We start from the raw sequence: 18,746 nt of genomic DNA, 5'->3' as shown, positions 1-18,746 counted from the left end.
TTGTAAAACATTTTCTGGTTGTGGTTTTATATTCGGGAAGCTTACTGAATCACAGCAGACCGACTAGAACTTGGCAGAAGTCGAGGCATGTTTTAATAAAATGAAGGCTCCTTTAGTGGCACTCTGCATATGTTATTGAAACTGTTTCCTGAATCTGACACTTGTATTATCACTGAAAAGAATTAGAGGTGGCTGTGTTCTTTTTAAAATAAACTCCCCGGTCTGTAATTTCAATTGCATACTTAAGTTTTAAAATTAAACCATGGGTTTGTTTTGATTTGTATATCTTGGTGTTCTGAGCTAATCTAAATGAGATGCTTTCTGGAGCAGTCTGCAGTGATGTCAGTGGTTCACAGTGCAAAAACTTGTGCCCTTGTGTACCGATGACAGCCTGGTAAAGGGGTGCTTGGATGTTTTAATGATAACACTCGCGGTGCACCAGGCAGTTTCTGAACAGGACACCATCCACAGGAGACTTTGTGGTCCAGTGGTTAAAGAAAAGGTGCTATTGTAAGTGACTCTGCAGCAGTAGTGGTTGATGCATAATTCACCCCCTAGTCTCTGTAAGTCTGCTAAATGGCTAATTAATAATAATTCATTTCAGACCAGTGTATAGACTGAGCATTACATACAACAAGCCATACTTTGCCATATATTGTAGGAATAAAGACTGATGCTTGGTGCTGAATTTGAGGATTACATCCGTGGTGGCATTTGGAGCACTGCAATTCGTCTTTCTAAATTAATTAGTATGAATTTCAAAATGAGATCCAGCTAAAATGTTGTTCATTTTGGTAGTCTTTAATGATGTTTGTATAAAATGTCCACTGTTAGGGCTTCCGAGTGCCACATCTGGTGAAGGCACTCCGAGTGGAGTGCAGGATGAGCCCTATAGCCTGGAGGTCGCCAGTTCGAGTCCAGGCTACTCTATTGACGACCGTAGATGGGAACTCCCAGGGGGCGGTGCACAATTGGCCGAGTGCCGCCCGCGGGAGGGAGGGCTTAGGTCGGCCAGGGTGTCCTCGGCTCACCGCGCACCAGCGACCCCTGTAGTCTGGCCGGGCACCTGCGGGCTTGCCTGTAAGCTGCCCAGTGCTGTGTTGTCCTCTGACGCCGTAGCTCTGAGGTGGCTGCACGGTGAGTCTGCAGTGTGAAAAAAAAAAGCGGTCGGCTGATGGCACACGCTTCGGAGGACAGTGTGTGTTCGTCTTCGCCCTTCCGAGTCAGTGTGGGGGGTGGTAGCGGGGAGCTGAGCCTAAAAATAATTGGATATGCCAAGTTGGTAGAAAATAATAAAATAATTGGCGATTACTAAATTAAAAAAAAAAAAAAAATGTCCACTGTTCTCAAGCAAAATGTTTAGTGCAGTTCTAAGGACAAAAGATAAATGAAAGATATTTCTTTAAAAAGTCTTTGCTCTAACACCAAGTACTCAATCCCACAGTCAGGATGCATTGCATCAGAATCCTGGGTGCAAGACGTCTTTAATTACTGTAACTGTAGTGGTGGAGAATAGCTTCATATGATTTCTGGAATGAGGAAATCAGTTACAGCAACAGAACAACCATCATTCAGAACAATGACAGACATCATAAGTTTAGGAAAGACTCATCAAATCTGCAAAAATGTACACAAGAAACTGTAACCTAAACTCTTTTCAGACAAAGACAAGTGAAGACACCATTCCTGGACTGAGTTTACTGTTAGGAGGCAATCCACACGGCAGCATCAGATCACATACTGAGCTACAGTCAACAACAACAGCATATTTACAACCTGAAAACTTAAGTTAAAAACCTTAGGTATAAATGAAACAGGCACTTTAATTGAAAAGTGATAGCACACTCAGGCCCAGATATATAAACGGATTGCGCATGTTTTACGATCATAAAACGGGTGCTGAGGGTTCTGAATTCTTGGATGGGATTTATAAAACAAACGCAATGGCATAAACACGCAATTAATGCGTGATTTGCGGGGGCAGTGTCTCTGTGCTTTATCCCTCGATGCATATGTAATTCTGGGGAGTTTCTGAACGAAACCGCTAAAATTGGGAGGGGATTTTGCAAATGAGGTCTATTAAATATTCTGTCTAATTTATTAAAGCTGCCGATAATTGCAGGCCTCGTTTACTTGATTATTTTAAGAACTCTGAAAAGCAGGCGTTAATTTGCCGCAGTCAGACAGTAGGTTATATAAAAGGCAAGGTGATGTGGGAGACTTCTCTGCAACAAGAAGGAGACATCGTTTTCAAGGACAAAGAAACAATTAATAACATATTGTAAAGAACACATTTTTAACTCTAATGATCAAGTCAGTTTGTAAATTGCGGTTTATAATACTGTATTGTTTTGCAGACTTCAGGTTTCAATACATGTTTCATAGCTTACATGACAAAGAAAGAAAGTCTTCAAATAGAGAATGTAGAATCCATGTAAAAAAAAAGGTTCTTAGAAGCACCTAAAAAGGTCTCCCCACAGTGGCAAAGCAAGGTTCTAACGAGAGCCTTTACTTCTAGAGTGTAGGCATTATTATAAGAATGGTGGAGGAGATTTATATACATGTAATATAATGAGGGCTCATCCTCTAGCCTTATTTTAGTAATGTCTACAGAATTTATGTTTTGTAATATGGCATTCTGGTATTTAACAATACTGCAGTATTGTTAAATTGGAGTTTGAAAGAAAACTGTAAAAAAAAAAAAAAAGAAAAGGACAAAGGAACAGATGACGCAGTTAGTTTGTAGCTAGAGCAAATACAGTACATCTGGTTGTAGGTACATCTGAATAATGTAGCTGTATTATAGACCATACAGATATGCTTTAAAATCATACATAGAGTCAGAAATACAGACATACATAAGAAATAGGAGAGTTGTAACTGCATAAGAATTTAAGAAGATATGTCGTAGTTAAACTGAAGACTGTTCGTATGAAGCTGTATGGAGTTGCTGTTGCTGAACATATTGCTGTACAATGGAAGGATTTTCCACCTGTTGTTTGATTGCGGAATCGCCTGCTTTACCTAATTACTCTTATAAAATAGGTTGTTATTTTGAAGCTGAGTGCGTCCGTACTGAACATGCACATTACATGGCTTTTTGCGGTTAGTTTTTCCCCTGTATAAATTTGGGCCTTATTGTATTAATGTTGCCAATTCTCAGTAGAGTAAATGCACACGTCCACTTTCACTTAATCATATGACAAGTGAATGTATATGAATGAATGTCTCTGTCTTAACTGGGATTCCAAATATACCGTTACTCCTTGTTTTGTATTTCAAAGACCATTTTAAAAGTACAATAGCAGAGTATCTTAGTACAGCACCACAGCTTCATGAGCATTATTGCTTACAGCTTTGAGTAATGGCACTAGTGTATTGTACACCCACGGAGAGTACATTCCCAGGGCACTGGTGTCCGTATCAGGTGAAAGAGCAGAGATCACCGTTTCTCATATATAAAAATGCCTGCTAGTTCAGTAAAACAGAATGTTGTTTTATGTTTTCCTTCTATAATGACCACCAGTTAATAACTTAGTATAATACACACTGCACTAGCACAGGTTACCAACGTTTCCTTTAATGCTTGGAAAAGTGACAGATATGGGCTTGATCAGGGTTAAACTCAAGCAATCTGTTAAGTATTTTGCTATTACCCTGCGGTTTGCTGTTAATTTGGACGAAAATGTCTATCGAGACAGATCTAGGCATTTACTTAACCTTTTACACCATGTATATTCATAAGACATGGGTTGGGATTTCTTTATCCTGAACTGGAGTTATTTGCCCAAAGGGAAGGGTACATTTATTTTACTTTTGGTAATCTTGAAGGTCGTATGTTAGTTTTTAATTTAAATATTACCCAAGATGTGTGAGAGATCTAAGTAACACAAATGCCTGTTATGTTTAAATGATTATGCCTAAATGCAAGTCAAAGTTCTGATGGTTTTATCTATATTAGTGTTATTTTCCCTGCCGTTTCAGTGGTCCTATCTACATGATAGGTCTAAATCATTTCTCATGAAACCTTGCCAGTTTTGTTTTGCTTTTATTATTATTATAACCAGGCTGTGGCTGTCACTGAGCTTATCAAAATAATGTCTGCTCTTTTAAATGCTCAGACTGGCCAAAAGATAAATACATTTCAAAAAAACAAAAAACAAACAAAAAAAACAAACATTGTTTTTTTGATAAACTGGGCTCTATGTATCATTGATTTTTCTTTAGTGTCTTGATTTTTCATAGGTTTTTGTGACTTCGTAGATCTACCCGTGATGTATTAGTCATTTTCACTCCCATAACTTAGGCCCGGACCAAATCAAAACTTTGACAACCCACTAATCGCACTTAACAAAACTATATTTAATAGTGTTTTCTTTTTTTTGTAAGTATCTTATTTCTTCTACTCATAAAAAGAAAACGCTATTAAATAATGTTTTGTCAAGTGTGATTAGTGGGTTGTCAAAGTTTTGATGTGGTCGCAGTCCTAGTTTGTTTTAACTACTTTCGTATGCAAATGTACGAATCTCATTATAATATCAAAGTTTCGCGCTTACCCTTGATGTATTATCATTTTTTCCTGATTTACGACTTCGGTTTGTGCCTGTTATTTTACGCATGCCATTGGTATAGATTCAACTAGCTGTTCTTATGTGAAACTTACTGTTTAAACGTTTACAGGCTGTTTTGGTTTCTTTTACATTTTAAGGTGCTTCATTTTAAACTTCACATTAATAATGGAAGGGAAACACATCATTGCAGAGTTCTTTAATTAAACACAAACTGAAATCTTTTCTTCTCAGTAATAAATTATGTAGTGCACAGACAACTGAAATACAACGACAAGTATTTTCTTGCGTAGCGTACTGTACGTTTTTCCTTTACACAACTAAAACACACATGTACAGACGAGTACAAATATGGTCAGCTGCAGAATTACCGTGCAAAAACTTCCATTTATTGAAAAAAGCTTATACTTATTTATGTTTTCTGCTTTTTAGGGACCCTTTATATATATACAGCTCTGGAAAATTATCATTTTCTCTGGTTTTACTATTTATAGGTATGTGTTTGGGTAAAATGAACATTTTTGTTTTATTCTATAAACTACTGACAACATTTCTCCCAAATTCCAAATAAAAATATTATCATTTAGAGCATTTATTTGCAGAAAATGACAACTGGTCAAAATAACAAAAAAGATGCAGTGTTGTCAGACCTCGAATAATGCAAAGAAAATAAGTTCATATTCATTTTTAAACAACACAATACTAATGTTTTAACTTAGGAAGAGTTCAGAAATCAATATACCAAAGCTGCCCGATTCCAGCCTTGCTGAAGCACCCCCAGATCATCACCGATCCTCCACAACATTTCACAGTGGGTGCGAGACACTGTGGCTTGTAGGCCTCTCCAGGTCTCCGTCTAACCATTAGACAACCAGGTGTTGGGCAAAGCTGAAAATTGGACTCATCTGGGGATGCTTCAGCAAGGCTGGAATCGGGCAGATTTGTCTTTGTGAAGGACGCATGAATCAAGGCAAGTACAAGGTTGTCCTTGAAGAAAACTTGCTTCCTTCTGCTCTGACAATGTTCCCCAACTCTGAGGATTGGTTTTTCCAGCAGGACAATGCTCCATGCCACACAGCCAGGTCAATCAAGGTGTGGATGGAGGACCACCAGATCAAGACCCTGTCATGGCCAGCCCAATCTCCAGACCTGAACCCCATTGAAAACCTCTGGAATGTGATCAAGAGGAAGATGGATGGTCACAAGCCATCAAACAAAGCCGAGCTGCTTGAATTTTTGCGCCAGGAGTGGCATAAAGTCACCCAACATCAATGTGAAAGACTGGTGGAGAGCATGCCAAGACGCATGAAAGCTGTGCTTGAAAATCAGGGTTATTCCACCAAATATTGATTTCTGAACTCTTCCTAAGTTAAAACATTAGTATTGTGTTGTTTAAAAATGAATATGAACTTATTTTCTTTGCATTATTCGAGGTCTGACAACACTGCATCTTTTTTGTTATTTTGACCAGTTGTCATTTTCTGCAAATAAATGCTCTAAATGACAATATTTTTATTTGGAATTTGGGAGAAATGTTGTCAGTAGTTTATAGAATAAAACAAAAATGTTCATTTTACCCAAACACATACCTATAAATAGTAAAACCAGAGAAAATGATAATTTTGCAGTGGTCTCTTAATTTTTTCCAGAGCTGTATATATATATATATATATATATATATATATATATATATATATATATATACAGTGCCTTGCAAAAGTATTCAGACCCCTGACCAATTCTCTCATATTACTGAATTACAAATGGTACATTGAAATTTCGTTCTGTTTGATGTTTTATTTTAAAACACTGAAACTCAAAATCAATTATTGTAAGGTGACATTGGTTTTATGTTGGGAAATATTTTTAAGAAAAATAAAAAACTGAAATATCTTGCTTGCATAAGTATTCAACCCCTGTGCTGTGGAAGCTCCCAGTTTACACCGATGAAAGAAATTGCCCTACCATTGGCCTCCACCTGTGAACCATTAAAGTTGTTGTCACATTTTCTGGATAAAAACCCCACTGTTGAAGGATCATTGGTCAGGCTGTGAATCTGAAGGAAAATGAAGACCAAAGAGCATTCTACAGAAGTTAGAGATAAAGTAATACAAATGCATAGATTAGAGAAAGGGTACAAAATAATATCCAAGTGTTTGGATATCCCAGTGAGCACAGTTGGATCAATAATCAGGAAGTGGAAGCTGCATCACACCACCCAGGCACTGCCAAGAAAAGGCTGTCCCTCAAAACTCAGCGCTCAAACAAGAAGGAGACTTGTGAGAGAAGCCACAGAGAGGCCAACAATTACTTTGAAGGAGCTACAGAGTTCAGTGGCTGGGAGTGGAGAAATGGTGCACCAGTCAACCATATCAAGAGCTCTGCATAACACTGGCCTGTGTACAATCTGAAAGCATGTCTGGAGTTTGCCAGAAAGCATGAGAGTGACCCAGCTGCTATGTGGGAAAAGGTTTTGTGGTCAGATGAGACCAAGATAGAGCTTTTTGGCCAAAACTCAAAGCGCTATGTGTGGCGCAAACCTAACACTGCCCATGCCTCAAGACACACCATCCCTACAGTGAAGTATGGTGGTGGCAGCATCATGCTGTGGGGATGCTTCTCATCAGCAGGGACTGGGCATCTTGTTAAAATTGAAGGAAGAATGGATGAAGCAAAATACAGGGAAATACTGCAAGAGAACCTGCTTCAGTCCGCTAAAAAACTGAAGCTTGGGAGGAAATTCACCTTTCAGCAAGACAATGATCCCAAGCACAAGGCCAAAGCAACATTGGAGTGGCTCAAGAACAAAAAGGTGAATGTTACAGTGGCCCAGTCAAAGTCCTGATCTCAATCCCATTGAGAATCTGTGGCACTATTTGAAAATTGCGGTCCACAAGCGTCGTCCAACCAACCTGAACAACCTGGAGCAAATCTGCCAAGAAGAATGGGCCAAAATCACTCCAACACTGTGTGCAAAGGTGGTACATACTTACCCCAAAAGACTTAAAGCTGTTATTGCAGCGAAAGGTGGCTCTACCAAATATTAATGTGTGGGGGTTGAATACTTATGCAAGCAAGATATTTCAGTTTTTTATTTTTCTTAAAAAATGTTTCCCAACATAAAACCAATGTCACCTTACAATAACTGATTTTGAGTTTCAGTGTTTTAAAATAAAATATCAAACAGAACGAAATTTCAATGTACCATTTGTAATTCAGTAATATGAGAGAATTGGTCAGGGGTCTGAATACTTTTGCAAGGCACTGTATATATATATATATATATATATATATATATATATATATATATTAGGATTGAGGATGTAACATTATTCACTATTAAAATCTTTATCTTTATAGTGTGTTTCTGTTACATAGGAAAATGTGAAACCTATGAAGTGATGGCATTAGACATTAGAACTGAGTAATGTGAATGCTGTAAATGTGCAATAAATACGATACCAAGTCATTAAGTACTGTATCAACACATTCCTGGTATGTTTTCACATAACAGGAAAGACAAATGATTCCAACCAAAACAGGAGAAAAAAAAGGAAAAAAAAAAAAAAAAGTATCTTAAGGAATGCTGTGTTCCTGCCAGGCACCAGTATAATAAATACAGAGGCTTTCACTTGTAATGTTCTGGAAAGTGCTTGCAGAGTGATTAGCTTTGTATCCTGCATAAGACAGGTCAGCGCATGAGAATTCAGCCCATTTCAATGCTGCGTTATCCATTTATTTTTGCTTTAACACGAGAACCGCCGCGGTTATACTCATAGCTAAAACTGCTGCCGGTGTCATAACCAATAGTGCCTCCCCATATGAGTGTCCTTTTGCTAACTGCACATGCGCAGAGCAGAACAGGGGAGGCAGTATTACTGTGTTTCTCATGAAAATTAACAGACTGATCTTTAGATCTGTGCTGCTTTTGCATTTTTTAAATGTACACTCATTTGTATTTTTTTTTAAATAATTAAATAAAAACGGACTACCTCTAATTTTCTCCGAGAGACCTTCTCCCTCTCCTCCATGCTGAGTTACACACACCCCATCAGGGCAGTTTTAGGTGTTTTCGTCCGACTTTTTGCACTCTCCTTTACGAATGTATTTCACAATTAACACATTTCTCAGTTTTAATACATAAACCAAAACACATTAAACAGTGCTCAGAGTCATTTTAAAAGGAAAGTAGTTAAACATGATGAATATATATATATATTATTCAGTGCTAACTAGCAGTTTGAAGCCTATTAGTTGGTCAGATTACATTTTTAAATGAAAACAACATTTTTTGAAGCGTTTTGAAAGTTAAGACTAAATCAAAGTAGCTATTTTAGAGGTATAAAACTAACGTAGCTTCATAAAGGTACTTTTATGATGCATCTCTCGACTTACAGCGGCACTATCGTACGGGTAGGCAGTATCAGTTAGGACACCAGCAGTCATTATGACGGTTACATTTTAAACAACACCAATATTAAAATGAAAGACAAACTATTGGATACAACTCAAAGGCCGTATTTAAATGAACAATTGAACATAAAAGGTTTTATTTTCTAACTTACCACATATAAAGCGGTAGGCCTACTTCATGAAAAAACTATAATAAAATAAACATTTCAAAAGAAACTAGTGTTTAAACAGGTATATGTACATATAAAACTGTAAAAACGAAAGTAGTTTTTTAATTTAAAACAAAAGTAACATACGTTTTCTCTTGAGTGTGTGTCACTCGGTGCAGCACAGAATCCAGGCTGAGCTGCTGCAGCCTGCTGCAGTTTACTGATGGAAATGTTTCTGCTGAAGTGCTGTGGCTAGCTTCAAGATGAAATCTCTCCTACTGACATTTTCCCGTATTCCTTGTACAAAATGAAGGAATTAATGGCTGCCAGGTCCAGTAGAGAAAACAACAGGCTTGTATATGTATAAAGAAAATATAATATTGTAGGTTATATTCAAAATAAAAACATGTATTGTAAAAGGCAGCCAAAATCATTGCTTTCTAGGTGGGTTAGTTTCGCGATCCTGCCTTTCAAACGTCGTCAGGGTATTTAATACATGTATTTAGGAAAAGCCATAAACGGACAACACATAACTTTCAGACATACAGAGTAATTTAAATATGAAAACCTCAAACTGTCAAAATGACTGCCGTGGCGGTTCTACTGATAACTGAGCCTGAACTTTTGATAGTGATGCGAGGAGCTACCTTGCTGAAGACATGTTTGTTTTAAACTGACAGGCTGTTAAGCTTTGCAGTGAGTACACCCTCAATTATAGGGCACTGTTAGCACCATGATTAGTGCAGTGGATTGCAATGTGCAAAAAGAGTCAGAGTGTTCAAGTCGAGGGTTCGTGTCTTTACAGGATGCTGGTCCCGACTCCAAACAGTCTGAGGCTCTGATAAGGTGGCCTAGCCAATGTTTGCCAAGGAATATCATGTTTACAGAGGCATCAGAGACTGATATTTATTCTTGAAGCCTGCAAGCTAAGGAAAGGTTGCTAGACTATATTTTATTAACATTAAAATATGCTTAACATTTAAAAGCAGAACAAACTGTTTTTTTTTGTTTTTTTTTAAATCAACCATGCTGGCTTGCATTTGAAAAAACATGATAACCCACAATTTACCCACAGCATTCTAAGGTCATCAGTAATCTCTTGTAAAGGGATAACATTTGCAATAATATTGAACATTTAAACAAAGTAGTTTTTTTCTCCAGTATTCAGTATTATTAGCATTACAGAAATGGGAATTTTTAACGTGATTTTAATATGATTTTCAGCTTTAACATCACAAATTAACATTGATAGTGAGTTAAAGTAAAAGGTTCATAAATAAGTTAGGGCCCTATGAAATCAGTTTTATTATTTTCTGATTTTAGTTTTTACCATTTTAAAAAATGTAATTAGGTTGATTTAATTGAACTTATGTACGTGCAGGTGCAGCGAACAACACAAAAGTGTAAATCTAGTACAGGCTTCTATTTTTTCCATTCGGTTCGTCTGCATTGGTGTAAGAGTCATTTTTTTTATTGAATTGTATTGAAAAAATGGTATTGTTAACTTTAAAAACTGGTTGTATAAGTTAAAAAAAAAACTTTCACATCAACAAAACAAATTATTTGTTTTTGTTTCTCTGTATTAGTCATCAGTCATTAAGGTAAAGTGGATTTTCCAGTTGTAAAAGTCATTTTTGACATTCTGAAAGGCTGTTACTGTATTAGTGAGGTAACTTTGCTTATAGTGAAAAAAAACACACAGTACGTTGCGTCCCATTTTAAGTTTCACATTTTCCCTTCAAATATGTCATCTCAAACGTAATGCTCGACTGCCCAAATGAAATGACCTGTTCTTATTAGCAATTTCAATTTTTAGTTATGGCTTCCCTTCAGAGTTTTCCTGTAGGGTAGACCAGGGTTGGTTGTCACACTTTTTACTCTTTATTATTTTCCTCAATCTGGTGACATTCTGCGAGGTTCTGTTCCTTATTATATTGAAGAATAACTCTTCACGTATAAATTAATGTTTTTTATTTCAGTGTAACTTTATTCCAAATATGATATTTAGACGGTTGAAAATGCGCCGGTCACCTGCGACAACCTGCCCCATACTGGGGTTGGGCGTCACAAAGTATGTTCTTGGTTTTACACAAGACAATAATGCAACATTTTTTTTTTTTTTTTTAAATAACATAGTTTCTACTGTGTACAATGACAGAAAAAATTGTATTTTTACTTTTTATGTGAACATAAAAAATATAGACCTATATATATTTGATATGTTGACCCATGCTACAAAATAATACCACAGCCTCCACAGAACCGGAGGACAAACAGTAAATAACTTAAATAAGCATTATATGGTGACATATCCCACATGTTGGTGTGAAAAAAGTAGAAAGACAAAATATAAGACTTCTTCCTATAGGATTTACATGTGACAACCAACCCCAAAAACTATGTGACAACCTGCCCCAACCCGACTTTACATGATAATTTAATTCTCTCGGTACTGCTGGGAGAACCTACTGGTTTTGTTTTGACACCAAAAGATAGCCAGTATCTGGTTCTATTAACATGGCCATCAGTTGAAACAAACTCCAATACTACAGAGAGTTATAACATAAATAACAAGATATACATTTTTTTACTTTGGGTATGAAAAAAATGAAATATGTGCTACTCTTTATGTTAGTTGGAATTGACCTCAAATTACAAGATGGTTGAGTTCCAGACAATAGAACACACATTTCAGTATTAGTATCACCTGCCTGCACCATCTAGTCTCCCCTATAATCTAGCGTGGCAAATTCAGTTTTAATCAACTGATCAACTGCGTTATGCTGCATTTCACATTTGATCCCTTCACAAGACAAGCACCAAAATAAAACAATAACAATATATAGTGTGTTTCTTACTGCGGATGCGATGCATAACAAAACTAAGCAATTTCAATCCTCACTCCTACATTAACAGCACATACAACTGCTTACAGCAGCGCTTTTTAGAAGGTTGGGAGGATGTGGGTCGCTCCTCCAATTAAAACCCGTGCTCAGATCACCCAATCACCAGTGTTGCAGACAGACAGGAGTTCGTCATCCGAGGCACACACAACGGCTGCGATGCTGGATCCCGGGATCAACCACAGTGCTTTACCCCCGGCGCATCAGCATGACAACCATCGGGATTGAGCTAATTGGAGAAGGGAGGCTTGCCTCCCTTTGTATAAAAAAAATATAATGGTCCTCCACGACAGAACACCATCTGGCACTGGTAGTACTGTAAGAGTGTTTTTAAATTTTAACCAACAATTGTAATTTATTTTAATGAAAATTATTATATTATAATGCTATAAAAAAAGGAGCCTCCACTATGGGGAATGCACCCCCCCCCCCCCCCCACCCCATTTTTAAAACCAAGGAGGTCATAAATAAATACATAAATACATAAATAAATAAATTAAATAATAATAATAATAATAATAATAATAATAATAATAATAATAATAATAATAATAATAAGTTTTCTATGTGTGAAGATTTGTGCGAATTTCTGTATTGATCTGTAGGATCGCACAATCCCAGAATCCTGACAGCTTGTGATTTTTAAATAATGTTTTGAATGTAAAGATGCATGCAAAATGCAATTCAAGTAAGTGAGTAGAAAACTCTCTTATTGCATGTAGTCATATAATGTTTTTATAAAATAATTAAATATTGTACTGAACAATTGACTTCGCATGTTGACTTTATGTTTATAAACAAGTGTTATATTAAATTGTGGGGTGGGGGTGATCGGTAACTGAACCTGTCATGGAATCCAGCCAAATAAGAAGTTGCAATTTCTTTAATCTAATAACAAAGCCCGTCTTATGCTTATTTTAATTGTTTGATAATAGGCTACTTTAAACACACAAACATACTAGTGATACAATATATATATATATATAAATCAGCATTCATGAAGCAATACACTCATTAATGAACTGTTCTTTTTTTATCACGCTCAAATAATAATATAGAAACGAACATTTTGCAATTTGCTGTGATAACTTGAGATGTGATTATCGTGCGTTTTAAACTTTTCCAAACACGAAATGCTGGGTCAGTGTGATGGGCAAATAATTTGGGTTGCGTATTTTGATGTTGTGAGGTCTGAATGTGAGTCCAGCCTTTTTTTTTTATTTATTTATTTTTTTTTATAACCCATAACCTTTAAAAGAAATGCTGACTTTCCACATACATAAATCTATGTACCAATAACTTACATATGGAGAGGTAATTTGTCCAAATCTCTGAGTTTAAAATATAGTTTGCTACATGAAAAGCCCGCGGCCAGGGAGAAGCAGAGCAGCCTATAGGCTGTGTGTGTATATATATATATATATATATATATATATATATATATATATATATATATATATATATATATATATATATATACACATACAACACATGCCAAAAAGATACAGAAGTGGAATGGTTATCTTGCGTAAAACATGTGTTTTATATCTACTGAATATTTTTGCGCACAATAACTTTCTTCTTCAAACACTATTAAATAAGCAAAATAAACCTCGTGGACACTTACCAAATGGCAAAACAAAGAAAAAAGGCAACCAGCAGAGAATGAAAACCCCGACCACAATCGCCAGGGTCTTAGCAGCTTTCTTTTCCCTTGAAAATTTCACAAGGCGCAAGGAGAGGGAACTTCGGAACGGGTGGTTCTTATTCTTTGAGCTAGCAGCTGCCTCCTCCAGGACGCTTCTACAGTGGATCCGAAGAACCACTTCCTTTGACTTGTTCCTTTCCCTTTTTACCCCTGCCTCCAGGCTTTTGGTGGTCCTCCTGGCTACAACGTAGATCCTGAAATACATCACCAGGATGACCATCAACGGCAGGTAGAATGAAAACAAAGACGAGAAGAGCGCATAGCCGGGCTCCTCGGTGATGCTGCAGATGCTCTCTTCGGAAGGCGGGGGCTCCTTCCATCCTAAAAGCGGTCCGATTGAGATAACCATAGACGACACCCAGACCACAATGAGGATCACCACCGCTTTCTTCTCAGTCATAATAGTCGGGTATTTCAGAGAATATTTTACTCCTATATATCTGTCTATTGAAATTATGCACAGGCTCATTATAGAGGCGGTGCAGCAAAGCACATCAACAGCTGCCCAGATGTTGCAGAAAATCCTGCCGAATGCCCAAAACCCCAAGACTTCCAAAGAGGCAGAGAAGGGTAGCACAATAGTGCTCAGCAGTAAATCTGCAATGGCCAGGTTAATGATGAAATAATTCGTTACAGTTTGTAAGTGTCTGTTGCAAATTACTGAAAGTATTACCAAGATGTTCCCCACGATCGCAAATAAGATAAAAACAGCAAGAAAGATCCCGATACCAATTGACTGAGGGTCCACGGACAGCTCGGTTGAGTTGGTGTTGGTGTCGTTCGCAAAAAAGATAAGCAAAAAAGACTGGTTGACCGCGTCTCTTGAATCGTTTCCACTGTAGCTCTTATTGATAAATTCTAAAAAAGTCATCTTTGAAACTGCATAAAGAAAAGCTTACATTAGTTCACCAGGCAAAACAGCAGCCATTCACCTGTTGTGTGGGAGAATTAAAAATGAAACGAAATTAAGTGGGCTATAGTGGTGTCTTTAGTGGATGCAGTTTTTGCTACGCATGCCAATTCAGTGATGTTGAATCCTGAAATTTGAAGAGTTCCGGTCATGTAATTGATATCCCTGTTGAGTAGAACTGACAATCAAAACTCATACAGTTTCATTCCAAATACCCATAGTTTAGGATTTTGTCCAAATTGAGGCGTCATTTTTTTAAAAATATATTAGGATACAAATCTAGTTCTTGGTGCTGTTCTGTAATACCTTTCTTTAGTTTAGAGGTAATTGGTGTTATCCAGTATTGGTTGTTAGTATTTTCCCCATCGGGAGTGTATTTTCGCATTTGTTGTTATTCCGAAGAAGAAATCCACAATGGAAAAAATAAAATCGAATCCAAATGACTGATCTCGAGTTTAGATTTCACTGAGGTCTCCTCCTACATTTAGCCTGTGGAGATTCACTCAGTGGAACGTCACTCAGTTCATGCAGTTCCCTCATAATCCACAAGAGAGCAGCACATTCTAAGTTTGATTCTACAACATCGTCAATTTTTTATTGCACCAAGCAACTTTCTGTGAACACTCGTAGGAATCGTTTAGGCTATAACTGGATTGTGTGTGTGTGTGTGTGTGTGTGTGTGTGTGTGTGTGTGTGTGTGTGTGAGAGATATATATGTATATGATTTGCAACAATTTTTTTTTTTTTTTGCAACAAAAAAATCCTAATGCATCAGTTAGGGTTGATATTAAAATGACAAAAGTAGGGAAATGCGATGTTAGGGTTTTCAACTCTGCATTCCCTCCCACCCCCTTAGAAGCAGTGGAAGGGGCAAGGCAACACAAGCAACCACAGACATCATCATTAGTTAAGACGAACATACAACTCTCAGCAGATAACACAAGAGACATCCATCTGCACTGAATAAGGATGGATATTTACAGAACGCATGTGTGTGCTATCTGCCAACATAGTCCTAAAACACTGGAGAATACAAAACATACTAGTATTACAGCACAACCTATACAGCACAAATGTGACGATGAGGCCATCCCTCCCATTAAACTGTATTCTGTTGCTCATCCAGTATGACACTGAAAAAAACTTGGTTGATCGCATTTCCCTACTTTTGTCGTTTTAATATCAACCCTAACTGGTGATGCTTTAACAAAGTTTTTTTTGCAAATAATTTCCTTCGAGAATATATTTATAACTAGAAAGCCTGTATATTCTATTATATAGCTCACAAAGTAAAAGTGGCTAGTAAACTTAATTAAACACGTCACAGGTTTATACGTAATACACATGATTCGTTTTTCTTCACCTATTCACACAAAGTGTTTAGTGATCTTAGCCCCACTCCCCACCCCTTGCCGGTGCTACGATTTACTGGACCCTGGTGCAAGACTTTGAAGTAGACTCCCCCCCCCCCCCCCCCCCCGAAACCTTTTGAAAATAAATACATCAGCAGTAAAATATGAATCGGTCAAAAACATTATTTTTCAACGAAATACATTCTAGCGTTATTCTAAGATGACATTTTAAGATGAATCAATTTGATTAATAACTTGATTTAGTTAACACTGAAACATATTAATAGCTTCAAATTACTCACAAAACGCATTACAACGTATTAATCATAGGCATCAATCGGATTTTTAAATTAACAAAAGTTAGTACGAAAACGTTTCTATATATATATATATATAAATATAAAAAAAACACATGTGCATGTCAAAACCTAGCCCATAGTACAAATGCATTTGTTACAACTCATTAGCGAAAACATAATTCTGATAGCGTTACCAGACGTCTCAGAAAAAAACGTCCCAAGTTTCCCGATCAGAAACAGTAAACATATTAAATCGTCCCGTTTTTCTGTACCTCTGTTTATTTATTGCATCTATATAGCACTTTTTATACAAAACTATCGCAAAGCACTGTACAGTACAGAGCAGAAAAAAAGAACAAACCACAATACATTTGTATAGCATGTCACACATACAACTGCCACAGTCAGACCATTTAAATAACATATTTAAATAATAGTATACACATAATACAAAAGTAGCAATTTGAAAGTTACATTAAAAACCCACAAAGATAAGAAAGCCATTTCATAAAAGTGCTTTACCTTTCAATATGCCTGCCTTAGGTTGGCATTCGCTGAGCATTTTATGTCAGAGTTGCTGATAGGCCCCTCCGTGGATAAGTAGTCATTCTGAGGAGCTCACTTCCTCTTTTGCCTCTCACCTACTGTAAGGTACGCTTCTGTGTCACTAACCAGAGTGTGTTTTTCGAAGAGCTCTTCTGAGTCGACTGCAATTCCCTTGCACTCGTGCTGAGGGCTGGCTTGCTGCTCTCGTGGAATCCCGCCTCGGTACACACGATACTCAGTGCACGCAATAATCAGGAGGCTGTGTGGTCCAGTGGTTAAAGAAACAGGCTTGTAACCAGGAGGTTCAAATCCCACCTCAGCCACTGACTCATTGTGTGACCCTGAGCAAGTCACTTAACCTCCTTATGATCTGTCTTTCAGGTGAGATGTAGTTGTAAGTGACTCTGCAGCTGACGCATAGTTCACATACCCTAGTCTCTGTAAGTCGCCTTGGATAAAGGCGTCTGCTAAATAAATAAACAAATAATAACACAAGGCATTCGGCATGCTCGGTGCACACGGTGCACTCAGCGCGCACAGGCTTTGGTACCTCGGTACATGCAGTGCTGCCAGTGTCATACGCCAGCTGGAATGTCTTGGTTCCATGCTTGTACATCCTGCAGGGCGAACATGCCCCAGGAGGATGGGCATACATTGTGTGCACGGTGCTTGGGTGTCCAGCATGCCACTTCAGCCCTAGGGGATGAGACGTACTGTGACATCTGTGTGGCTTTCCAGCCCCAGGTGCTTCACAGAAGACTTTCCAGAGCCATGGGGATTGAATGTTCGTCCCCTATGACCGAGCCGTCTGAGGCCCTAGGAGCCCCGGTTCCCCCCCTCCTCCAACTGTCCCAGAGCTGTGCAGGCTCAGCTGCCACCCTCTCACAGCTGCTCCCCATCTCCACAGATGGTGAAGCGGGTCAAACGATCAAGACAGGCAAGGGACATCATGGACCTGAAGGCACAGATGGCCCAGGTCCTGGAGCTGTTGGCGTGGCAGCAGACTGCTGATGCTGTGACTGCGGCTCCGCCAGTGTCGGCCCCAACACCGGTCCCTGCCTCTCCTAAGAGAGTTCAGGATGAGCTGGAATCGTCCACACGGATGGCAGAGGAGGAGGACGCGCTCTCTATAGTGGCCTCCTGGAACAAGGACTCCTTCCCCACTGAAATGGAGGAAGGAGAGTAACCTGTGCTCTCTACTGAGGCAGAGCCTAGCTCCAAGGTTACCTCGGAAGCTAGCACGCCTCCATTTTCGAGCTCTATGTCAGCCCTGACAGGACGTGCTGCAAACTTTTTGCAGGTCCTTTGGACGACAGCAGCTGAGCCACACCAGTCCTTGATTAGGACGCAGGCTGTGGCTCCTCGCCCTCAGCCCTTCCCAGCGTTCCCAGATTTCATAGAGGAGTTCCTCCTGGGATCATCTGGCCTCAGCGCCCAGTGTGCTGAAGCAAGCGGCCCGCTCGCTTCTTTAGAGGGCGCAGACAAGCTGGGCCTGGCGGGTTTTCCCCCATTGGACTCCACCATTGCGGCCTTGGTCAAGGCTCTGCCGGTGGGGGGCTTGCCCAAGGACCCTGCGTGCCCGAACCCACAATGAAGGGTCACGGAGACACACTTAAAGCGGGCGTATGCAGCTGAAGCACAGGTGAATCGCTTGGCGAATACAGCGAGTATCCTGACTGCCTATTTGGATGGCATACTATGGGAAGCCCCACTCCCTGAGCCGGTGGCTTCCGAATTACTCCTCCTTTCAGGCACGCTGCTCCAGATCTCCAGCCTTCAAGGGTTCACAGACAATTATGGCTGTCACAGGCGAGGGTCCCCGATGCAGATAAAACAGCGCTTTTGGATGCGCCGATATCCCCGGGGCATACTTTTGGGCCAGCAGTAGAGGAGATCCT

The 18,746-nt window shown here is 38.8% G+C and overlaps 1 protein-coding gene across 1 annotated transcript in view; it reads right to left on the bottom strand.

Annotated features, from left to right (window-relative positions):
- Positions 1–15,111, bottom strand: part of LOC117420968 (alpha-1A adrenergic receptor-like) — a 29,061-nt gene extending 13,950 nt beyond the window's left edge. Inside the window, exon 1 of the mRNA XM_034034784.3 lies at positions 13,661–15,111. Within this exon, the coding sequence (XP_033890675.2) occupies positions 13,661–14,612 (952 nt within the window). The 5' untranslated portion in view covers positions 14,613–15,111. The remainder of the gene's footprint in view (positions 1–13,660) is intronic.
- Between the last annotated feature and the right edge of the window lie 3,635 nt (positions 15,112–18,746).

The sequence above is a fragment of the Acipenser ruthenus genome, chromosome 1, assembly GCF_902713425.1.
Source record: "Acipenser ruthenus chromosome 1, fAciRut3.2 maternal haplotype, whole genome shotgun sequence".
NCBI classification, from domain to species: Eukaryota; Metazoa; Chordata; class Actinopteri; order Acipenseriformes; family Acipenseridae; genus Acipenser; species Acipenser ruthenus.
This window is presented reverse-complemented; position numbering and strand designations above follow the sequence as displayed.